The sequence below is a fragment of the Molossus molossus genome, unplaced genomic scaffold, assembly GCF_014108415.1.
Source record: "Molossus molossus isolate mMolMol1 unplaced genomic scaffold, mMolMol1.p scaffold_m16_p_15, whole genome shotgun sequence".
NCBI lineage: Eukaryota > Metazoa > Chordata > Mammalia > Chiroptera > Molossidae > Molossus > Molossus molossus.
This window is the reverse complement of record NW_023425350.1, coordinates 79290835-79315995: the sequence shown is the minus strand read 5'-3', so window position 1 is coordinate 79315995 and position 25161 is coordinate 79290835. Positions and strand designations below refer to the sequence as shown.

Sequence of the window (25161 nt, the reverse complement as noted above, 5' to 3'; positions counted from 1 at the left end):
CCCAGGTGTCTCCTTCCTCCTCTGCCTGCTCTAGAACTTCCTGCTCTAGAACTGTTTTTGTTATATTTTTCTCCCTGTAAGACCATAGTCCTAAGCTGAGGTCCTTAACTCTTCATTTTTGTGTCTTAAATGACCAAGCTCTGACATGTACAGAATAGATGCTCAATTGAAATTGTTTTAATAAATTAGTGAATGTAAGAATCATTGAAGTCCAGCTAATGTGGTTCAGTAGTTGAGCGTTGACCCATGCACCAAGAAGTCACCGGTTCGATTCCCAGACAGGACACTTGCCCAGGTTGTGGGCCCCATCCCCAGTGGGGGCATGCAGCGGGCAGCCAGTCGATGTTCTCTCTCATCGCTGTTTCTCTCTCTCTCTCTCCCTCTCCCTTTCTTTCTCTCTAAAATCAATAAAGGAAAAAAAAGAATCATTGACATTTTTTCTATGGATAATACAAGCAAGTGATTCCTTTGACTTGGATAATCCTTTATTATTTCTTATAATTTTTTTCTATTTCTTAGAATTACATTTTCAGTTTCCTGCATTTTGCTCATTGTTTTGTTTTTAGTGGCAGATGTTAGGACTAGACCCTCTGAAAAGATGCCAGCTATTGAAGAGGACAAAAAATTAACACAATGTTACATGTATTCGGCTAAATATTGGGAGCAGGATATCTTTTGTTGGTTACCAAAGCTTGGGAAAATAAAAGTTATTATTGAGCTTTTAATTTTGTTCTATAAGAAAATTCACTTTCCTTTTTTACGTGCAGGGAATAACCATCCGCCCACTGGTGGAGTTTCTTGATGTTAAGAGGTCTGATAAGAAGCAGCAAGCTGTCAGCGAGGAAATCCACTCTCGGGTAGGTGCTCACGCAGCATACCAGTCTAAAGGACGTGGGAAAAGGGTAGGATTCTGTCACACAATTTGGCATCAGGGCGCTCAGTACCTGAAGAAGAAAAATGGCACAAGGTAAAAAAAGGAGGAGGGCGGACAAAGGCATGAACTGGGGTGTGGCGTGACCCCAGACCCACGGTGGCTTCTCCAGGAGCCCGAGCCGCACAGGAGCACAGGGACAAGGCGTGCCCGTGACTTCCTTCAGCCTCAACTTGTTTCTACTAGAAAATGATCATATTTCATATTTTCCACAATTATGAACAAACTGTTAAAGATGAGAAAAATAACCTAAGAAGTGCTTAATATCCATGTGACAAATCTCTCATCAATTTGTTTGAAGATTAATTATTGTGTCATTGCTTTCAGTAAAAAAAGAAAAGCGAAAGCTATCAGCCTTTGATGTTTAAGCATGATATAAGTAGAATAGACATAAGTGCTTTTAGGTAAAGATTAATCAATGAGCCTGCTTTTTTCATTTTAGTTTTTTGATCATGTGAAGACGGGGATTGAAGATGTTTGTGGACATTGGGGTCACAACTTTTGGAGAGACAAGTAAGAAGGCCCGAGGCCACTCGTGGCACAGGGCTCCGTGACCGTGGAAGGGGCACGCGCTGACCTGCGTCATCTTTCAGGGTTGTCCATGTGCTGTGCCCGTCCTGTAGGATAAAGTCAAGCTCTCACAGAGGCCGGGGACAGAGGAGCCTTTACCAGACAGAGGCTTATCCCTCTCATACAGAAGCCGCAGGCAGGCGGCGCAGGGTTCCTGGCTCAGCTCTGCCCCCCTCTGGCCCAGGACCCCGCGTCTGGTTGATGCCAACAGCTCCCGTCTCCAGAGCCGCCGGGGCCAGGGCAGCTCTGACGCGCACATTCCAGTGTGAACGTGGGAAGAAGGGTAATGAAGAGACAACGTATATATAAAGATACATAAATGGCCACACAGTTCTTCCCGTTCCATCACATGGCCTGGCCTTTCCCAGCCAGGACTGTCATATGACATTTCTCACTGTAAGGGACACTGAAGAATGCAGTCTGTTTGGGAAAAAACTGGAGGTCCCATTACGATTTGTTCTCTCAAATATGTCGAGAACACCTGAGGTCATAAACAGAATAGCGGGAACAATATTTTTTAAAGTATAGTTAGCTGAAAGATTATGTGCATTTATATAAATGAGTCTTTCCATCTTCTATCTACCTATCATCTGTCTCTCCATCATCTATCTATTATCTACCTATCATTCATTTATCTATCATCTATCTACATGTCATCTATCTATCTATCTATCTATCTATCTATCTGCGTTTTTACTTTTAAAGACCCTGTGGTGGATAAATAAGATTCAGTGTCTCTCTTCAGTGATCTCGTAGTTGAAGAGAAAAGGCAGACTAGCCAGGCGGAACCCCTGGTGAGGGACTTTGGAAAGGGGGCATTTCAGCTGGTCCCAGAGACAGACGGGTTCTAAGCTGTTTGGTGGATCCCCTCGCCCCCTGCCTTGTCTTTCCTAGCTGGCTAACAGAGCCCCCTGCTAATTAACATGAAGTTGAGCACCTACTGATTTATGTCATTTAATATAAGGAACTTTTTAAGTGCTTACTGTTAGCATGCGTGTTCTGACATAATGTTGCACTCCATGAGAAGTATACACGGTAGACTGGGCCTTTGAATCTTCACAGTGTAATAAAGGCAACAGAACAGTCACAGAGCAAGTAGGGGTGAGTGTGTGTGTGTGTGTGTGTGTGTGTGTGTGTGACATCACTACACACCAGATCAGCCTCGTAAGCCTGACCACACTGTTTACCAATGGGCCCCTGGTCCAAGCCTTACTTCATCATTAAAGGAAAATACTCATTTGTCAATAGGGACATAGAGTAATAAAGTAACACAAACTAAGATCTCCATTGTAAAGGTAGGAAGACAATGGTGTTTATCTTGGACAGCAGTCACTGTTTCGGAGGTGGGAGGTAGACAGAGCCCCGGAACCAGCTGCCTGTGACTCTCTGCACAGCCGCTTTGCCCGCCCGGGAACTCCCAGCCAGCGGTCCCCGTCTGAGCCTCTCACCCCACTGTTTGCACAGCATGCGGTTTTCCGTCTGCCTTCTCCCTTCAGCCCAAGCACTTCCTCCCTTCTCTGTGCACCCTGTTAGTCCTCTGAAGTGACTGGTGACAGGTGAAACCCAGAACAGTTTATTCCTTTTCAAAAGTAGAGATTGGGCTGAAGATTCAGAGCAGTCCCTGCCTCCCGAACAGAGGGAAAGAAATGCACGTGGGGCTGGGGAGCCCAGGTGGCTAGGTGGCGTCCGGATGTGCAGAGCTTGCGGGCTCAGTCCCCCGTCGGGCACACACAAGAATCAACCAGTGAATGCGTGGATAAGTGGAACAGCATACCCCCCCAGATCAATCAATACACTCCTTCTAAATGCGTGGGGTGCATGTGCGAGTCGGGTCAGCAGTCCCCGGGCAGGGGTAGCGGAGGAAGAGATGGCCCCGGCTCTGGATTGCGTCTGGACCTGGCGAAGGGGTCGGGCATGTCTGCAGTGCCCTGTCTTTCAGGAGAGGTGCTTCATCTCTGGGAAAGATGCGTCGTCCCAGGCGGGCATCGCACGCTGCCAGGCTGATGGGACTGTAAATGCTAGAGATGGCGGAGGCAACTTTGATTCAGGTCTGAAAGGTGATATTGTTACCTGGCTGACACTTTGCTCTGCAGTATACATGCTTCGTTTGATTATTTTCCCTTTCTTCTGGAATCCTTATGCTGTGGATGTCTAGCAGTTCTGCCAGAGATTTTTTTTTAGTTTTTCTTTATTGATTTGACAGAGAGGAGAGAGAGATAGAGACATCCATGAGAGAGAACATCGATTGGCTACCTCCTGCATGCCCCCCACTGGGGATTGGGCCCCCAACCTGGGCATGTGCCCTGACCGGGAATCAAACTGGCGACTTCTTGGTGCAGGGGTCACCGCTCAACCTCTGAGCCACAGTGGCCAGGCTGCCAGAGAATTCTTGAGGCATTTGATGTTTTGAGAAAGACACAACAGGGTAATGCATAGGGAATTTCTTTTTTTATTTTATTTTTTGTTTGTTTATGTTTTTTAAATTCTCACCTGAGGACATTTTTCCATTTATCATCAGCTAGAGTGGGAGGGAGGGAGAGAGAGAGAGAAACATCCATTGGAGAGAGACACATCGACTGGTTACCTCTCAAATGACCCAACCAGGGCCGGGGATGAACTACAACCAAGGCACGTGCCCTTGGCCGGAATTGAACCTGGGACTCATTGATCCATAGGACGATGCTCTAACCACTGCGCAACCAGCCAGGGCTAGGGGGAAGTTCCTCAAATTCAGCAAGAGGAATCCAGTGATGGAGAGAGCCTGCCCGTAGCTCGATAGAGAAAGGAGAGGTGTGGAAGTCAAGCACGGAAAGCCCAGGTCCTACACCTAGTGGGTCAGATGCATGTCCTTGCTGTGTAGTCTCCATGTTGTTCGTCTCCATGACGCGCTGACGGAGTGGTGACCATGAAGTAGTTAGAGAGGACCCTGCTGCCGGGTGCGGGGACAGGAGGCCCACGTCCCTGCAGTGCCAGTCGATAGCAAAGCACCTGAGGGCCACTGTGAGCACTCCCAGCCCTCCAGGGATGAGAGCCATGAATGTGGCTAACCCTGCTGTTTTGTTTGTTCATTTTCATAGCACAGGTGTGCCCGTAAACCTCCTTGGGCTTATGCTGATCACTGTTACACATTTCTTTCTTTCTCAACAAGTGTTTATCGCATGCTGTTTCGCTTACATGCTGACATAATAATGTTACATAACAAACCACCCCAGTAGTCAACCGCTCTAAGCAACAGTGACTTATTATTAAAGCACCTGATTGAGGAGGGTGGGCGCTCTGCTCTGGGCTGGCCTCGGGGGGTCTGGACTGGTCTCGATCATGCTTCAGGGGTTTGTCTGGCTGCAAACTGATCCCAGCTGCCTTCTGTGTGACTGGGGTGACTTCACTCTGCTTCATGTGGCATACACCTTTGTCTTGGGGCTAATGAGTCACTCCGTCCTTCTCATGGTAATTGTACAGGACAAGAGGCAGATACAATGAGCAGGCTCGTTCTAAGCCTCCGCCTCCACCACCGTGTCTGCTGACAGCCTGTTAACCAAAGCAAGTCACATCACTGAGCCAGGGGCAGGAGGCAGGACAGGGCCGGTTGCTTCGGCCTCGGTGGAAGGGCACTACCAAACAGCATGACAGTGGATGTGGGCACCGGGAAAACCAGGACCAGTGATTCAGTCCGCCTCCTGCACCCATGTGTGCCGGGCACTGTTCTGTGTGCTGGAGATTCAGGAAAACGCCACCAGCCCCTGCCCACATCATCATTCTCCTGCAAGGACACAGAAAACTCCTCAAGCACTAAATTAATAGCACGTTAGAAAATCACTTCTATGGAGAAAAACGTGTCCATGAAACAGAAGAGGAAGCTTGGAGGAGGGGGACATGGGCTCGAATGAGTGGATGGCAAGGCTCCTTTGGGGAAAGGACCATTGAGGAAGCCTTGAGGGAGGTCTGAGGATGAGCCTGCAGGTCCATCGGAGAGTGTTCCTAGCTGAAGGGACAGTGGGCAGAGAAGCCCAGGGGGGAGCACAGCTGGCAGGACAGGAAGGACGCCGGGAGGCTGGCCCGGGGGAGAGGGGCGCCGAGAGGGGCAGCTCCACAGTGTGCAGGGCCCCCAGGTCATCGTGCTCTCGCTCAGGTGGGAGGCCAGGGGCCCGTGTTTGACTTAGTTTCAGCAGGCTCACTCGGCCTCTGTGCTGAGGCTGGGCGTGCGGGGAAGCGGGGAGACCAGGAGGCCCTGTGCGAGCTTCTCTGGGAGGTGGTGATCCTTGGACCATGGTGACAGCAGCAGAGGTGGTGAGAAACGGCTGGTTTGTGTGCGTTTTGTTGGTGGCACAGGGAAATTGCTTGTACAGTGGGTAGGGAGCATTACTTCACTAGAGGTACTATAACACATACCACCGTTTGTGGCTTAAAGAAGAGCAATTTGTTTTCTCAGTTCCGTGGGACAGATGTCCCGGATCAAAGTGTTAGTGGATTTTGTTCCTGCTGAGGACCACGAAGGAAGGGCCTGTTACTGGCCTGTCTCCTGGGCTTGTACACGGACGGCCTTCTTCCTCCTGCCTCTTCCTGTCAGCTCCCCTCTGCACACGTCTGTGCAAGTTCCCTCTTACATTCTTATGATGCAGACACAGCCACGTTGACTCGGCCTACCTGAGGGACCTCATTTTCACTCACTCACTCACTCCTACATAGACCCCATCTCCACATGTGCCCACTTCTGAGACCCTGGGGTTATGGCCTCATCCTGTGAATGTTCAGATGGACACCATTCAGGTCGTACATGGAATGTGAGAGAAGGAGTAGAATCCAAGTGACATCAGGGTTTCCGATCTGGTGGAGTTATCAGTAACAGGAGGGGGGCAGGAGATGAGCTCCGATTGAGCACACCGCGTTTGAGATGCCGCCAGATGGCCAGCGGAGATGTTGATAAGGCAGCTGCATATTGATTTCTGGGGTTTGGGAAGGAGGCTGGAGCTGGGGATACAGATTTGAGAGTCATTTGCATAGAGATGCGTTAACACTCACGGGACTGGGGACATCGCCTGGGGAGTGTTGGCGGCGGAGACGAGGGCCAGAGCCTGAACAGGGAGCGCTCCGACGTGAAGGGGACAGAGAAGAAAAAGATGTGGGAAAAGAGGTTGAGAAAGAGGTAGGCAGGGACCCAGAGCAGGGTGGTGTCCCAGAAGACAATGTTTCAACAGGACAGGTCAGCAAAGGTGAGAACCAAAGAGCTGGCCGTTGGACGTGTGCTGGGGACGGTCACCGTCTGCAGTCCGAGTGTTGGGAAGGCACTGTTGGAGGAAAAAGCCTGATGTGTAAATTTCCAGGAGACAATTAAAGGAGAGGAATTGTAGATACAGAATATTAACCACACTTTTGAGTAGTTTTGTAGAAAGGGGAAGCAGGAAGTAGGACATGCAGGGGTGCGCACATTGGACTTCACGTATGCCATGGCTGTGTGCAAAGATGCATCAAGATGTGCTATGTATATTTTATATGTATGTACACATATTTTATTCACTATGAATTCAGGTATGCACATTTAAAAATAATTGTAATGATCAGACTAGCTAAACACGGCTGCTCCCTCTTCCCCTGGGTGTAGTGGGAATGGTTTTAGTGTGGAGACACGTTTTCTCTTAGTATAATATTAGTTAATCAAAGCTTTTTCTTTTCTTTCTTTTTTTCCCAGGTTTAAAAAGTTTGATGACAAATACCTGCGGAAGCTTCTGATTCGGGAGAGCCAGCCCCGGTCGAGCATCGTGTCCTTATACAAGAAGCTGGAGATCAAGCACGCCATCGAGATGGCGGAGACCGGGGTCCTGAGCGCAGCGCCCTCCTCCGCGTCCCTGAAGTAGGCCACTGCCCAGAGGGAGGCTGCTGCTGCTCAGTGTGCCTTCCGGTTATTTTGAAACCAGTAATAATGGCAAATTTAACCTGTGTCCTAGAGAGATACCATAAGTTCTCTCAGAAGAATGCAGTTCTGCTCATGACGTCTGGTTGCGTTATGTTGTTTTAGAGCCCAGTGGTCAGAAAGGATCTTGTCGTGGGCAGGGAGAGTGTGCTTTTAGCATAGTTGCTGTGGGCAGCTCAGTGCTTTTTGAAAGTGAATGCAAGTCTCCTCAGTAGGCATTCTGAAGTGGAGTACTTTAAGGGGTATTATATTTGCTTGTAGTTACTTAGCTCTTGTCTCAGAGATGACTCGGTGCCATAGTTCAGGGCTGGGAAAGATCGGTGGTTTACTGATTTCCTCCGCAGTCCTCTCTGCGCAGGCTGCACGTGGGAACAGCGTGAGAGCTTGAAATACACGTGCCAGGGCCCCCGGCCAGGAGCACAGACCCCTGGTTCTGAGGGCCAGGTAGAAGTACCTTTATACGTTCTTCAGATATTTCTAATTTAAGCCAGGGCTGAGATCTGCTACCTAGTATGTCTCTTAATTTTAAAAGAGAGGAAATTAAGACTCAGAAGTAATTTACCCAAAGTCTTATAGCAAAATTATAGCAGAATAGTTAATATTCAATTAGCAAACGAGGCTATATCATCATGTAAGTTAAGCATCATTTCTTTTCTGTCACAAAAATGATAGCAGTTAAGGGTTCCACTGGTTTCTTCTTTCACTGATGAGCCTGGAGGTCATTTAAACTAATTGTCACCTAATTAAAATCCTATCTGTGAGAGACTTAAATGAGAGAGGAAGCTTCAAACCACCCAGCCTCACAGGCGATGTTTACAAGACTATAAGCCTCCTGTAAAATCACGGGCGTTTACATAGTCAATCCAGAATAAAAGAAATAGCGATTAGAAGGTCTGGGAGGCGAAGCTTTGTATTGCATCATAAACAGTAGTGAATTGAGCAGAATGGCTGACTTACAGTCTCACTCTACAAATAACTCTCTGTGTGACCTTAAGTTCGCCCATTTATTGCCCTGAGATTGAGTTTTTTCAAGTGAAAAATGGAGCTGGACTTCATTGTTAAGTTTCCCTCTAGCTTTTACAGTTTCATGATCTTTCTTTGCACTGTTCCACTGCAGCCGAAGCAAGGCATCATTCACCATCCAGCCTCCCGAGGAGAGCCACTGTGTTTGTAATCACGGAATAAAGAGTCTGTCTTACTCTGTGTTCACAGTTCACTTTGGAGTTGGTAGTGAGCAGGCAAAGACAAATGTGTAGGGTTAGGGAAATAGGGAACACAATGGCTAGCTTCGTAATTGGCTAAATGAGTGCCATGTTAACCATTCCATCTCCCCTAAAATGTTTTATCTAGAGCAGAGTAGAAGCAGGAAGAGAGGTGATAAGGAATTGTATTTCTGATAATAACGGCCTGAGTGTTACAGACCAAACCATCTTCTGAGAATAGGTAAAAAGTACAAAATATATTATAAAAATCTGCTTGAAAGCCAGAAAGTACCAGCATGTGTAGGAACTTTTTTAGCCAAGAGTCAAGGGAAAGGGAAGTACGAGAAGACGGAACTGGCATTTGGTGCTGTTTCTGTCCATGGATTGCGGAGAAGGCGTCTGAGAGTCCGAAAGGGTGAAACAGAAGTTCTGACAGGCAGCTGATCTTAGAGAATAAAGCTGCAATGTAGGGCCCACAAAGGAGGAGGAGCTTCTGTATCAGCCATAGGTGTTTCCTCGAGTTCTGCACCTTCACCCTCCAATCAAAGAAGTCCAGCCGAGGATTGTCTGCGGTTGTCTATATTATCTGAGATGGATGTCACCCCATCCCAGTTGTCGGAGAGAAGTAAACCTAAATCTTCTCTGGAGGAAAGCGAGATTATACTACCTCCATGATTTTCATAGTTCATGTCTAGCAACCAATCAAAAGAAAATGAGTAGACAAGAAAATGTGACCGAAAACACTTAGAAAAAGATAAAAACAGAGTAAATAGGTAAAAAGGGGATTCAGATAATAGAGTTATCAAACATGGACTTTAAAATAAAGATAATATGCTTAAAGAAAGAAAATGGCATGGACATTTTTGGCACTTTGTGGAGATTATATGAATAAAAATATCTTGGTGGAATATTTGAGCTAAAAATAAAGTAACTAAATTTAGGGTCTCATTTGATAGTAAACATAGGTTAGATACAGCTGAAGTGATAATTGACCAATTGGGAGATAGGTCAGAAGAAAATAACCAGAAAGAAGCACAAAGTGAAGAAAGGGATGAATAATATGGGAAAGAAAGTAAGAACATGGAAGATAGTCAAAAGCTCCAAAAGGAGATGAGAGAAAAATTGTCAGAAGCAATATTTTAAGGCAAAATGACTAATAATTTCCCCAAACAGATACAAGACATGAAATGTTACAAAACCCAAGCAGATTAGATGTGAAGAAAACCACATGCAGGTATATTATAATAAAAACTGCTAAAAATAAAAAACACAAAGAGAAGATTTAAACATACTCAGAGAAAAAGAGATCTATTTTCTTTAAAAGGCAAAAAACTGACAATTCTTTTTCTTTCTTTAAATTTTTATTCTCACCCGAGGACACTTTTTTTTTTGCATTTAACTTCAAATAGAGTGGGAAGGAGAGAAGGAGGAAGTGAGAGAGAGAAACATCAATGTGAGACAGACACATTGAGCGGTTGCCACCCACACGACCCCAACTGGGGCCAGGGACAAAGTGCAACTGAGGTACGTGCCCTTAGTGGGAACCAAACCCAGGACTCTGGTCCATGGGCCAAAGCTCTCGCCGCTGAGCCAAACTGGCCAGGGCGAAAGTTATTTTTCAACAACCATGGTGGAGACTATTGTTATCATCAGAATTCCTAAAGTGATGTATACCTAGAGTTTTATATCATGCTAAATATTCTTCAGAAAAGTAGATTAAAACCATTTTCAGACAAATAAAACCATTACATTAAAATGAATGATAAAGAGTTTCAGACAAAAGGAAAGAGTTTCATAGAAAAGCTTGCAGATGAAGGAAAGAATTAAAACAATGGAAATGGTAAATATTTGTACAATTTAAATGAGTATTAATTGCATAAAATAATAATATCTGTGAGGTTTTAAATCTATACCAACTAACAACAATAATCGCTTATAAATTGAGAGGGAGGGGAATGGTATTATTTTATTCTAAATCTTTGCATTGTCCAGAAAGTGGTAAACATAAAAATGTGTTTCGGACTTTAATAAGTCAATGAGTAATGTTATAATCCCAGGTAATCACACACAAAAAAGTAAAAGAATATAATCAGCCAACATAGAAGAGAAATGAAATAACAAAATAAAATGTATTCTAAAAGGGCAGCAAAGTAGATAAAACAATCATAGAACCTCTGGGACAAACAGAATGCAAATAGTAAGAAAGTAGTCTTAACCTCAAGTTCTGTGAACTATAAATGGACTCCATGGAAAGGCAGAGACGGCCCGGCTGGTGTGGCTCAGCGGTGGAGCGGCCAAGCACCCGCCGAGAGGCCGCGCAGGGCTCCGTAAAGCTGCCCGTGAACACTGATTCACAAACACTGAACCGTGCTCCTGGGGAATAAGACCGCTAGGTTCCTGTGAGCCTCTGGTCACAATGTTTTAATCAGCCAATCAATACATAGTTTTGTTCTGTTTGAAAACATCTTATTAAAATACATTGTTGTTTCATCAGTATGGAACTTGTGGCCTCGGCTGTCTAACGCTGCTTTTCTGCAGGAGACGGTCCCAGCCTCAGTGCACAGAGGAGCACTGGACCCCCTTCAGAACTGTGCTGAGGGGCCCTTTAAAACAGCAAAATCACTAACAAAAACTGCAAAACTGTGAAAAATGTGTCACTAAATAGACCATGAGAAGGATACTTTTTAACAGTACTAGAGCTAAAACCAGAAGGCAAAGCATTGGGATGTTCATCTTCATTTGGGAGCCTGCATGTCAATCACCTCAGACTTTTCTCCACTTGGCACATGCCCGTGAATGACGGGGAAAGTGCCGCAAGTATCGACAATCTGTTTATAAATCGTTTTAGCAGGTCGCTGAATGATGGGGATCGATTGTATGTACATACATATTATGAATGGTGTCTTTGCAAATAAACCTAACAAAATGTTTCTGGAGCCCAGGCCAGAAGAGCAAAATGCAGCTAATTAAGTTTCTGTTGGGAAAAAAATCCAGTTACTTTTTTATGGTGTATTAAGAATAATAAAGTGATAGAAGTATAAGCTTCTATATTAACTTCCTTAAAAAGTAACTGTGTGGCCCCGACCGGTGGTTAGAGCATCAGCCCTAGGACCAAAGAGTTGCATGTTCGATTCCGGTCAAGGGCATGTACCTTGGTTGCAGTTTGGTCCCCGGCCCTGGTTGGGGTCCTGTGGGAGGCAGCCAGTCGATGTGTCCCTCTCACAGTGATGTTTCGATGTTTCTCTCTCTCTCTCTCTCTCCCTTCCTCCCACTCTATCTGAAGATAAACAGAAAAATATTCTTGGGTGAGGATTAAAAAAAAAAAGTAATGGCATGAACAGCATGATTATACTTGTCCTGAAGGATCTTGCACTGAGCTGACATTTTTAGAATTTTGAATTACTTTAAAATGTTGAATAATTCTTAAATGTCATTCTTTAAAGTAAGATTCTTCTTCTTATATAATGATATTATGTTTCTAAGAATTAATATCGGTGATTTCAATATTTGTTGACTAGTAAAACATTCTTTTTCTAAACTTTCAGTGACTGTCGTGAAGAAAAAATAAGGAAACTCACGCCTGGTGAAATGGATGAAATTCGAGAAATATTATCAAGAAATCTCTATCAAATCCGTCAGCGAGTGAGAATAATTTATTTAACAAAATATTTACTTGCTTTTGATTAAAAATATGCCTTCTGGTTTTTTACTATCCAATTATAGTGGATACTGTCCCCCCCATCACACCAACCTCCGTGGTCCCGCCCCAGGTACCCCGCCCCGGCAGTGTGCTGTCCTGTCGGGCGCCGCTGTCCTCAGCATTGGGAGCCTTTCGGGAGCTGTGCACTGTGGGCAGGGCAATTATATATAGAGATATAAAATATCTATATAGATTTTTATATATATATAATTGAGAAGAAAATAATTGATTGCTTTTTGTTTTATTTTTAAATGAAATACCTTTATAGCTTAGAAGACTTTTAAAAATATATTTCATCTTCCTTGTTATTCATAAAGTGCTAGAGTTCCTTCCTTGAATATGTCATCGGAGTCACATTTTAAACTGCATTTCCATTGTTAACACCTCATTTTAACAATTTGCTAAAAATATAGCTAACACTTATATAGATTGTGAGTGGATATAATCTGCCAGGCCCATTTCAGTGCATTGCATGTATTAGCTCATTTAATCCTTCAATAAATGGTGTTACTATTGTCTCCATTTTACCAGTGAAGAAACTGAGGCACAGGGAGGTGAAGTGGTTCGAGCAGCTACTTGTCAGGTGTCCACTTCGATCGTGTTGGGTCAGCTCTGTAGCTTCTTCGCGCTTCTCCCCAAAGGCTGCCCGAATTCCACACTAGTTGTTGCTGTTCCTCTGCCCTTGCCCTACAACACTTTGTTGTTAGTCCTCACCGAACCCCGACCTGGGCAGGGGATTGAACCTGCAACCCAGGTACGTGCCCTGACTGGGAATTGAACCCAGGACCCTTCAGTGCACAGGTCGATGCTCTAAGCACTGAGTAACTGGCCAGGGTCCTAAGGCACTTTTAATAGCAGCATTCCCCTATAAGAAATAAAACCAAACAATTCTTGTGGCTTCCAGGCTGAACTGTTCTTTCAGAATCCGGGGTCTCTGTTTCCGCGTTCCACTTGATCCACCTGATTCCCGTGCCCCTCCCTCGCCGCCCGACCTCACAGAGCACAGCGAGCTGCCTTCATTCCCGGGCAGTGGGCCAGCGGGGGCAGCTCTTCCCTGTTTCCACTGAGCTTCCTGTCCGCTCGGTTGATCCATACTCTTCATCTTCCATTTTTAAGGTTCCCGAACACCTTACATAGCATTCCCAACCTGGTCTTTAAATGGGCTCACATATGTTTAGCATTTAATTTCATGACTTTGTATTATTTTGTAGCCTCAGATGGCACGTCTCAAGGCGGGGGTTGGGCCCTGTCCTGTGTTACTTCTGTCTGTCTCTACTAGGCTGAATGGAGCCTGGGCACAGGGATAGTCCCAGGACGGCTAAATTAATTCTATCAGAACATGAGCCCAATTGAAAATTACAGTTGTTTTAGGAAACAGATTTCTGTATAGCTTACAACACTTAAAATGCACGCTGTGCACGGCGCAGCTTGAGGCCCTTCACTGCCTCAGATACTAGTCTTGAGACGGCCGGAGGTGGGGGCAGCTTTCCCAGTCCGGCACCCCGCTAAAAGGACTGTTCCCGGGCGATTATCAGAAGGACATAGCACCACCAAGTGGCTCAAAGTGATTTGTTTTTATACCAGTAATTGCAATTCAACAGAGGACGGAGAAAGCAGACTTGTATTTGTTCCCCAGCCACTAATGATGGGTGAATAACATACAAGGTTCTTCAAGGTAGACGGAGGCACTTGACAAATTCAGTCATTTTTCTCATGTATAAAGAAAGATCACACTTTCCAATGGGGGTAAGAAAAATAAAACTTATTCGCTGTCTTTATTAGAAGATGAATTCTTTCAAAATGTGAAGGCACGTTAACTTCCATCGTTTTGTTTTCTTTTCTCTGCACGTCCGTTGTTGGGTACCTCGCCAAGATGCAATGCCCAAGAAACCTAGTCAAGTTCTGGAATTTCTGGGGCAGTGAGCAGTGTTGTGTGTGTTTGTAAAATGTCACTTGTGTTTTCATTCCAGACTTTGTCATACAACAGACACAATCTGACTGCCGACACCAGTGAGCGACAAGCCAAGGAGATTCTGATCCGACGCAGACACAGCCTGCGGGAGAGCATCAGGAAGGACAGCAGCCTGCTCCGGGAGCGCAGGGTACTGGGTCTGCGCGGACGCTCTGCTGAGGGCCGAGTCGGGGAATCTGGGACAGGGTTCATCTGAAGTCTTGTAGATGTTTCCTGAACACCTGTTATGTTCCGGACATAGTTCTGGGCACTTGGGATACATCGGTAAACTAAACGGAAAGATACTTACGCTTCTAGAATTAATATTCTCTTCAGGGGGAAAGTGATCACCAACAGAGAGAATAAGCACATTATCTGTTACAAAGAAGTCAGTCAGTGCTATGGAAAAAATGAAGAATTGCCAAAGAAGGAAGTTGGGAGTACAGGGGAGGATCAGACAGGTTGTGATTTTAGACATATTGGCTGGGCCAGGCTTCATCTGGAAAGTAATATTCTCCTTTCCAGGGAGAAGTGGTAGCCCAAAGGCAGGCAAGCCCTTGAGCTGACTTTGGAAGGCCACAGTGGCCAGGAGCAAGTCTTCACAGCACAGTGTGCTCAGCATTTACTGAGTCCAGGGCGTTGTCAATAGACGAGAAAAGCCATTTCAACGTGATAACATGATTGCTACATTCAATACAGCAGGCATGCATCTTATTTTTAATAATATTCTTATTTGGTTGTTAGAGATCACAATTTTTATTTTTTTCTTTATTGATTTTTTAGAGAGAGAGGAAAGGAGAGGGGGAGAGAGATAGAAACATCGATGAGAGAGAACATCAATTGGCCACCTCCTGCATGCCACCCACTGTGGATCGGGCCTACAACCTGGGCATGTGCCCTGACCGGGAATCGAACCAGCGACCTCTTGGTACATGGGTCGATGCTCAACCACTGAGCCACACCGGCCAGGCAAGATCAGAATTTTTGTGTGTAAACAAGATTAACTTTTTCTTTGTGTTCAATGTAGTAGCACTGATGAAAAGTTAATTAAAGAAACTCAAGATAATGGTATTGGAAATGCAGCAAATTAGCTATAATAATACTCTTTGTTCTATTATTTTCAAGACTTATTCAAGTAAAATAGGCTACAAATTTTTTATCTATCTTCTGCATACACATAGTTCTAAGGCCTTTTTTGCTCATGTCATAAATAGGTGATTTGGTAGCTTTTCCTTAAGAAAACCCAGTGGTTTTCACATCTTGTTCCGAATGGTCATACTTTTTTTTTCCATTTTTTTTTACTCTTGACTTACATATTTTAGAAGAGATTTAGTGATTTTAAATTAACTAATTATTGCCAGGAACTTTCTTCTCAATCCCTAAAGCCCCTCACAAAATAATTTTGGCATTGAGAACTAAAATTTTAATTTTTCACAAGGTTTGTTGTAAGACTTTAAAGTTCTAATAAACACCATCTGCGTAGTCTGTAAATCTCTGTTTCTTCTGCAGGCGTCCACGTCAGCCTCCCGATACTTATCCTTACCCAAAAATACAAAGCTTCCCGAAAAGCTACAAAAGAAAAAGAATATTCATAATACAGGTAATGAATACAGTTGGAGCAAAAAGACCTAAAATGTATTTAGTAATGTGTATAAGATAGAAAGATGTCTCTATTCTGCTTCTTCATTAAGCACAATAGCTTGCAGATCTAAAGTAACAACACGGTGGCCTTTTATTAGCATTGCAACCTTTTTGAATGGAGTTCTGTGTACGTTACAAAATTCATTTAGTTATTTTTCATAATGATTCTGTTCGATAAAGCAAAAGCAAATATTATCACCATGTGGTTAATATCACCCTGGCTCCTTGGTCTCAGGGAAAGGCCATCTCGCTGACACGGAAAACAGAAAAGCTATAAATTGATGTTCAAAGGCATGTTTAATTTTGTACAGTAACTATTTTCATAAAGGCAGCCATATATTTTACTTCTGTATTTGCGCTTTGACATAAAGTTGAATATCTCTTTATTTGGTAATAATCTTTTTGTAGACTCCACGCCATTTTTTGTGAAACCTCAGAACTATGTTAGGATATCATGTTCTTAAAATGTAGATATAACAATAATACCCCCACCTTGTTTTCCTTGTTTATTGATTTAACCAAGAAGAGAGCCTCCTGGTGGCCTTTGGTAGTGGAGGGCGAGGTGAGGATGCGGAGGGAGGGTGTGAAGGGCAGTGGCTATGTTACCTCCGAGCGTCCAGCGAAAATGCTGTTTCCAAGAGTGTCACCTGCTGGGAGGCGGCCATCCCGTCCTCCCCACGGTCCACCAGGACCTCGGCTTTTTTTGTTTTTGTTGTTCAGATAGAGTGGGAGGGAGAGAGAGGAAGAGAGAGAGAAACATCGACGTGAAAGGGACACATCGAGTGGCTGCCACCCGCAAGACCCATCCAGGGCTGGGGACAAACTGCACCCGAGGTACGTGCCCTTAGCGGGAACCGAACCCGGGTCTCTCTGGACCGCAGGCCGATGCTCTAACTGCTGAGCCAAACCAGCCAGGGCCAGGACCTCAGCTTTGACAGGGAGCTGGTTCTCGTCCTGCCTCTGCCCTTTGTTTGGACAGTGCAGGTTGGTGCTTGAACCCTTTTGTAAGAACAGGAGGACAATAAACAAGGCTGTGTGTGAGATTCCACATCAAGACAAGGTCTTCTCGGTGTCTTCCTGTGGGCGGGGCCTGAGCAGAGCCCTCCTGGTGGTTCCCGGCAGGGGACAGCAGGACCCCGGCTCCTTGGTGTCAGGGGAAGGCCATCCCCACCACGCGCGGACACTCTGACCCTCAGCTCCATCTCTGAAAGCGGGTGATGCTGGGCGTTCCACAGCCGAGCAGCCACCAGTGCTGGTAGCAGGAGCTCTGCCCGTGGTGTGAACGCACGAGTGGACCAAGGGCCCGGAGACCCTGCCCGCCGCCTGGTCGGGTCTCTGGCTGCCGTCCAGGGGAGCCCCGCCCAGCAGGCGCCCACAGGTGCGCGCAGGCAGCCCCCTCCCGCCTTGCCCACACTGTCCTTTCGCCCCTGCAGGTGGAAGCAGCAGCGACTCCGACACCGAAGCCGGGACCACCGTCCTCAACCTGCAGCCCCGAGCGCGGCGCTTCCTGCCGGAGCAGTTCTCCAAGAGGGGCCCGCAGGCCTACCGCGTGGAGTGGAAGAACGAGGTGGCCTCGGACTCTGGCCGGGGGCAGCCCTGCCACCCCCCGGCGCCCCACAGCAAGGAGGGCGCCACCCAGACCCCGGGCGTGCTCCGGCAGCCCCTCCTCCCGGGGGGCCCGGGGGGCCCGGGGCGGGAGCACGGTGTGGCAGAGGGCCAGCCACCCAGGCCGCCGCCCAGGCTGGTCCGCAGGGCCTCGGAGCCCGGCGGCCGCAAGGCCCGCTTCGGGAGTGAGAAGCCCTGATGGAAATGGCCCAGGCACGGGGCTTTCGGTCCACAACCCGGCCCGGACTGGGCCTCCTCTCCAAGCCCTCCGTGCGGCCAGACCCTCTCCCTGGGGCCGGGGCCGTGCCTTGGGCGAACGGACGACTGCTCAGCCCCAGAAGAGCAAAACTGGGGAGAAAGTCCCATGAAATGTCTTTTATGACTTGCCAGCAGCCTGGTCTTCCCAGGCCTAAGAGAAGCAGTGTGCCTTCATCGAACTTGAATGACTGAACTTGACATTTTTAACACACTCTTGTTGGTGAGAATTTTAATATATACATATGCCTCAAATTTTATTTATGAAAAAAGATAGGTATATCTGTGATCAGTTTTTAAGTGAATGGCACTAAAAATACTCAGAACCTCTTCCCAAGGTGTAGAGGGCAGTCCCCGTGGCTGGCAGGCCACCGGCCGAGTCCAGGCCATTCGGCCGAGCTGGGGAGCAGAGGAGGTGGCCTGGCTCCCAGAGCCTCATCAGAGGTCCTACCACCCTGCAGAATAATGAAAATCGGCTGGTTTTTAATTTGTTCCCCATTGTACTGCGTGACGGGGTGACATTGAGCCCATCGCCTCTTCCTGTTTAAATGGTGCGAAGAGAAAGGCTGTGTGGGCAACACCAGTTTGTGATGTGTGACACTGGGCCGCTTTCAACCAAGCTCCCCGTGGGGCCTCGTGTGGCTGTGGGGAGGCAGGGAAACCTGTTGGCAGGTTTTCTGGTGTGTGATGCTGAGCAAGAGGCAGGAGAGTCTGTTCACACCCATCTGACCATCTGCTTCAGAACTTTTCTGTAGAACGTTCTAGAACTTGGCATCCAGGCCACAGAGGCTCTACGGAGACAAGGTTGAAAGTGTATGTGAAGAGTATGCCAGTGTTTAGTAAGTTGGTTAGAGTTCAGGTTTTGAATTTCATGCAGGCAGGCAGCACTTTGGAGGGTGTGGGAGCTGTTACCTTGCACTAGTCCGTACACGCTCCACCTCCCCCCACACAGGGTCACTCGGTTCTTCATATGAAAATGGGCTCTGCTCAGCTGAGTCCCTTTGTAAGTACAGCGGTGGAACGTGATCATTAAAAATGAATTGAGTCTCTGTCTCTCTTATACTGTAGATTTTATTGGCCTGTCATTTTTTTCTGGGTAAAAAAGCCCTCTTTAAAACTTGACTGGAACAAAATTCCTAAGTTCTGGGTTTAGAGGTGAAATTAAGCCAGGCCTGCAGCTCCATGGAGTCACACTGAAGGTAGAACAAGGATACAGTGGCCACAGTGTCACTGATGGAAAACATACAAGCACTGCAACAAGGACCTAGCACGTGGAAATACTGGCCCCTCTTCCGCCCCCATCGATGTGCAGGCGTAGATTTTCTAGCCTTTATTCTCATGTTGTGAAGTCTTGGAACACTGACTGTTGGGCGAGACTGAGGGCGGTATTCATACGGAATAGAAGCTCGGAAGAACGCAGTGTGGCTTCCTTCCAAACTCGCCCTGCTGACCAGCGGACAGCGGTGCAGACACAGTTTGAAAACCACAGGCTTGGGATTCTGTGCCAAAATCTTAATTTTAAATATTTATATAAAATATATATTACATCGGCTGAAAAGAAATTAAAACGGACTGACTTTAGAATTTTATTATAGGAATATGATTCAAGGGATGTGATGTAATTCTGGGACTGACAAGAGTAAGTTTTAAGAACTTCGTTTATAAAATTTTAAAGGAAGGTTGAAATGGAAAATGGCCTTAAGAAATTTCCTGATTTTTCCCGGTGTTGTATATTAATAAATATTATAAGGGGTCGAAATTTCTGGAACTGGAGAATAAAATGAAATTTTTTATAACAGGTTTTCCTCTTAAGTTGGTAGACCAAATTCAGCTTTCACTTATTAAAAGTCAGATAAAAAAATTACATGACATTGTGTAAATTTTGAAAAAGGGGACACGTTATTTTATCCTTATCAATATAAAATTTTCTAATTTGAATGATAAAAAATGAAAAATAAATTTGACTTTATTTAGCTTTCTATCTATACTTCTTTTTTATAAAGCTGTTAAATTCTATACATGAAGGAAGGAGAGTATGGAGTTGAAACCCTCTAACTAAATATGGCGACAATCTAAATTTCTGTAACACAGAAAGATCCTCTACCTTTGATAATGACCCCCTTAGCTGGAACACTATCCAACCAAAGTTCCATTGTGAGTACAGAACGTTGATGGGTCTCTGGGGTTTTGGTAACAAATCTGATTCTTACTGCCTGTAAGTGAGAAGCCAGGGCCTATGTCTTTATACATAATACTAAGGGCCAACTGCTGGGAGCAGTTATGGCAGCTAGTGAACAACTAGAGATCGGCCCGTGGAATCTGGTACTTGGCTGGAATTCCTTTGGTTTTTGCTGAGCTTTGTGGTAGAGGCACCCATTCCACTGAGGCGGGGGGGGGGGGGGGGGGCTTGTCTATATAAGAAGCCCAAAGAAGCACAGCTAGCCCTGGCCGGTTTGGCTCAGCGGTTGGAGCGTCGGCCTGCGGTCCTGAGAGACCCGGGTTCGGTTCCCGCTGGGGGCGCGTATCTCGGTTGCAGTTTGTCCCCGGCCCTGGTCGGTTGTGCGGGTGGCAGCCACTCGATGTGTCCCTTTCACATCGATGTTTCTCTCTCTCTCTCTGTTCTTCTCTCTCCTCCCACTCTACCTGAATAAAAAATGGAAAAATGTCCTCGGGTGAGGATAAAAAAAAAAAAAAAAAAAAAAAGAAGCACAGCTATTTATTACATAGCCGAGCATGGTCTTTGTCCGTTGTGCTGTCCAAATCCTGTTTATGTTAACACTGGCATTTTATAATTAATCATGAGAACTGGAGTATTTTGTAGGTCCACAGTTCACGTCTGACCTGATTCTTGAGTGATTAGAGATTTGCTCTGCAGTTGCAGGAGCTGCTGGCATGACCTCTGAGGCCTGCGGCCTGAGCCTGCTGATGTCGATTCCTTCCTCAGCCTCAGAAGGAAAGGCTCAGGACTCACAAGTCTGGTGATCTGAGCTTTTCAGTTCTTTCTTTGCTCCATTTTTGGAACAGAACATGTAGCTTGCTGGTACTTTATATCCCACATTTTAACCAGGCCCTTTCTTCAACTCACTCACAAGGCGAGGGAGGGCTTCACTGGGTGACTGGCAATGACCAAGCTTTGTCCAAGAGAAGTGACACTTCCCTGCGAATGTCCCAGTGCCATCCCCTCTGCATGCTACCTTTACGACTCGCCAATAAATGGCAGGTCAGTTGTCTTACCTCTGTGGTCAGACAATGAGTGTTTCTGTGTGGATTAGCACGTACACTGCAAGCAGATGATCAGGTGTTCGGGGTGCAGAGCACGTTGTCTGGAACGGCTCGGAATTCCCCTCAGGGCCTTTCCGTGGCTGCAGGCTCTGAGGACCATCCTCCTTGTGGGATGTAGAAACCTCTCCACGAGACACCCAGTAGACGAAGCCAAACCCACCAGTGCCGATTTTTCTGACTCCACTATTGTAGCAGAACACCTTGGATAAAATATTCGAATGTTTCTCTTTCACTAAGTTGGGCCTGTGGAGCCGTAGCTAGGTGGTAACAAGGTGTGATGTCAGTGAAGCTCTCCGAATCTAGTACAGGGAGCTCATCTTGCCCAGCGGAAACCTTATGTATTTAACCGACGAGAATTTTTCCTGCTTCCTGCAAAACGCTGTACAAAAGTTTAAATATCAAATCGTATGAGGATAATGTAAATAATAACGTTTGGAGAAAATAATATATCACATGAAACCAGGACAGGCCCCAAAATTCTAGTGTTTAAATTTATATACCAAAACCATTTTTTTTTCCCCAAATCAATACAAGGCTTTTATTGCATCTTTAAAATGTCACAAATAAGTGAGAAAATCATTCGGCATCTTGGTGTTTCTATAGCTGGACAACTTAGACCTTATTCATCGGCCTGCTGAACCGTTCCACTTCAGAAACATGGATACCATCCCCAGAGTTTCTGATATCCTTGTTTTTAACTGTCGTGGCTTGCTGAATCAAAGCAGCTGAATTTGATACAAGTTCAATGTCATTTCCTTCGAGAATCAACTCATTTTTCTGGGCTTGAGATACTGAACAAGCAACACCTGACCTCATCCGAACTCTGCGGATGTATTTTTCGCCCAAGAACTTTCTGATTTCAACAAGAGAAGCATCTCCTGAACAACGACGCTGATGGGGAAGTGAGTATACAGGCCTCCTCTTGTGACGGAGCCCGTGGAACGCCCTCGGTCACGCTCTGCACATGGCTGCAGACCGTGCGAACGGCGGCCAGTTCCTCTCCTCTCCCACCACTTGTCAAGCCTCTTCTTCTTCTGTCCAAGGAGACGGAGTTCTACGCTGATGTGGCTCAAGTCCCTCCGCAGGTGCCTCTGGGGACCTTCACATTTTCTGGGATGTCAACAGTCTGATTGCTGAGAATGGTCTTCATCCTCACAGTAAATGCGGCAAAGAGCCAAAATCATTTTTTTTAAAGAAAAAATCCAAATTACTTTTTTTTTTTTTCTTTATTGATTTTAGAGAGAGGAAAGGAAAGAGAGATAGAAACATCGATGAGAGAGAACATCGACTGGCTGCCTCCTGCATGACCCCACTGAGGATTTGGCCCACAACCTGGGCATGTGCCCTGACCAGGAATCAAACCGGTGACCTCTTGGTGCAGGGTCAACGCTCAGCCACTGAGCCACACCAGCTGGCCCCAAAACCATTTTTGATTGTGCTAAAATGATGTCATGATAGTTGGAATTCATGATTTTGAGTATTAAACATTTAAATTCCTTTCTTTTAAAAAACATGTATATAAAGCAAGGCTAACACCATTACTGTGTTAGAAAACCTGGTTAGAGGAATAAAGATTATAACTGGCCCCTAGATCTTCTGGTAAGCAGGCCCCAGGGCGAAGGAGAGCATGCTGTGAAATACAAAGGCTGCCTTCTCAAGCCAGCCCAGACCAAGAAGTGAGGACTGTCTTAGGGAGTGATTTTTAAAGATACGCAGAGCTGTGCATCACCCACCAACTTGTTTTCCTAACACAGTCTGGCTCACCTCTTCCTTAGGCCTCTGGTTTGTCTTTACCTGTAGCTAGAGATGGCACAGAGAAGGTGCTCTGAAGGTGGCCAGAGGAAAATACTAGCCCTGCTCAGTGACTTCACCACCTGGCACTGTCAGAAGCTGAACTTCGGAGCCTGGCTTGTGCTTCAGCCCCCAGCACAGAGAAAGGCAAACACAGAGCAAATGCCCACCACACACACAGACCCACAGGGCCAGGCCCCAGGCCTCGGCAGAACACGTGTATCGCATTTGGTTCATTTTGGGTATATCAATTTCATTAAACAACTCAGGATAGGTTTTGGTAGGTAAGCTATCACAGGACAAAGTGATTCTCAGTCTGGGTAAGAATCTGAGTCCCAACTATTCAAAACGTAATGAATTCCTTGGCAAGCCCGAAGATCATCTCATATCCTATGATAAATTTTAACTATTAACAGGTATTTTAACTTTTTTTTGTCCTTCACAGTATGACTTAGAAAACAGATTTTTATTTATTAATATGTAGTATATTTTGAATCCAGAGTGATCAAAATACAGTGCTTCGTTGTAACAAGATCCATCCAGGGATTTCCGTGCCTGCAAGCTAGTAGCAGTGAGCACGTCTTCCTTGGTGCTTATGGCTGTCTTCGCCCAGGAGCAAGCTGAGTGCGCACTTTCAAAGTAACAACTGGCACTGTTCCTTACAATGTAGCGAATCAGGAAACAGAAGACATTTTGTTGTTGTTTTCACAGATATCTATAAAATGGTGAGCTTAGACCATATTTGGGAAAAACAAGACATCTAAAGTAATGTTTTAAAATAAGTATTTGATTTTAAAATATTTTAAAATAAGTATTTTATTTCTAATTAGAAATAAATCCTAGTGTGTAACATGTTATCTTGAAACGATGTGCTTGCCGTCTGTGTAGAATATATTTCCGATTACTTTATATCTGGTATCAGCATATGGCTGGCTCACCATGATGATGTCTTAGCTGGAGGTTAGAACTTTCAAGTACTTCAGGACCCTGCTTTAAAATATACATCAGAATACAAAACAATGGTTTATAAAAGTTAAGAATCAGAATAGCATTTTATTATTAAAGAAAATGATTACCATGTAAATGGAAAATTCTTCAGGAAAAGAATTAGGTCTGAAAATGTTTGTTTTTTGTTTATTTTCAGCTCTAACCCCGTGATTCTCAACTTGGGTGTGCGTTGTAAAGAGCAGGTCCTTCGGAGCCTGGCTCTGCAGCTCCAAGAAGAGCCGCATGGTATATAGGTCGTCCTGGCTGATCTGGGTTAACCTAACTCACAACTTTTCAAAGGCCCAAGCTAGCTTCTAGGGGAATCACCATGCTGGCTTTTACTGTGCATTCCAAATAAAAAGCAATTCTTATAGCAGTTGACCAAATGCCTCCCACTCCAGATACCTGAGTATCCTACAGTGTCCTCTGGAAGACGCCTTCTCCGTGTCCTGAATGTTCCAGAGAGAGCACGCCCCTCAATGCCCACACATCCTCCGCCAGGGAGCACAGGACGGGCGGAATGTGCTCCAGGCTCACTAAAGGCCTAACTTGCCTGGGCGTTGTCTACACCAGGCACCTGGTGTCAACAAGGCCCCTTCTAGAATCCTGCTGGAGGTCACCCTGAAAGTCGCCAGGCCTTTCGTACTTTGTCTCCTACCAGCTTCCTTCTCTCCGCGCCCAGGACCACCGCCCCAAACTAGGCTGCTCCCTTCCTGGCCTCCCATTAACCCCCTTGCTGCAGTCAAACACATTTCTTATGAAGGTCCAGAGTGCTCTCCAGCACGAATTCTTCAGGGGCCCTCCCTCACCCGCACCAAAGCTCACTGCCGAGCATGGAGGACGAGCCCCTTTAGATCTGACCCCGTGATTCTCCATTCTGGGTGAAAACACAGACACTGCCCTGGCCGGTTTGGCTCAGCGGTTAGAGCGACGGCCCGCAGACCAGAGAGTCCCGGGTTCGGTTCCCGCTAAGGGGATGTACCTCGGCTGCAGTTTGTCCCCGGCCCTGTTGGGGTGGTGTGGGTGGTGACCACTCGATGTGTCTCTGTCACCTCGATGTTCCTCTCTCTTCCTCTCTCCCTCCCTCCTGCTTTATCTAAGATAAATGCAAAAAACAAACAAAAAACTAACACCAGCCTGGTCCCCCAGGTGCAGGGCAGGATGTGAGTCTGGGCAGAAAAGCACCGACTCTAGCCCTTCTGTTTGCTCAGGCATGACTTACAGACGTCACAGGCATGAGGCCATAGGCCTGAGGTTGGGGGCCCCACACGCTCCTCAGGCTGGGCGTCACCTGTGCCCTTTCTGAGTTTCATTCACACCTGGGACAGACGTACCTTC

The 25161-nt window shown here is 46.0% G+C and overlaps 1 protein-coding gene across 1 annotated transcript in view; it reads left to right on the top strand.

The window, feature by feature from the left end:
- Window positions 1-18814, top strand: part of SLC9A2 (solute carrier family 9 member A2) — a 97822-nt gene extending 79008 nt beyond the window's left edge. Inside the window, exons 6-12 of the mRNA XM_036262956.1 lie at window positions 768-857; window positions 1374-1444; window positions 7188-7349; window positions 12157-12253; window positions 14282-14413; window positions 15772-15862; window positions 17337-18814. Coding sequence (XP_036118849.1) covers window positions 768-857; window positions 1374-1444; window positions 7188-7349; window positions 12157-12253; window positions 14282-14413; window positions 15772-15862; window positions 17337-17707 — 1014 coding nt within the window. The 3' untranslated portion in view covers window positions 17708-18814. The remainder of the gene's footprint in view (window positions 1-767; window positions 858-1373; window positions 1445-7187; window positions 7350-12156; window positions 12254-14281; window positions 14414-15771; window positions 15863-17336) is intronic.
- Window positions 18815-25161: the final 6347 nt, after the last annotated feature.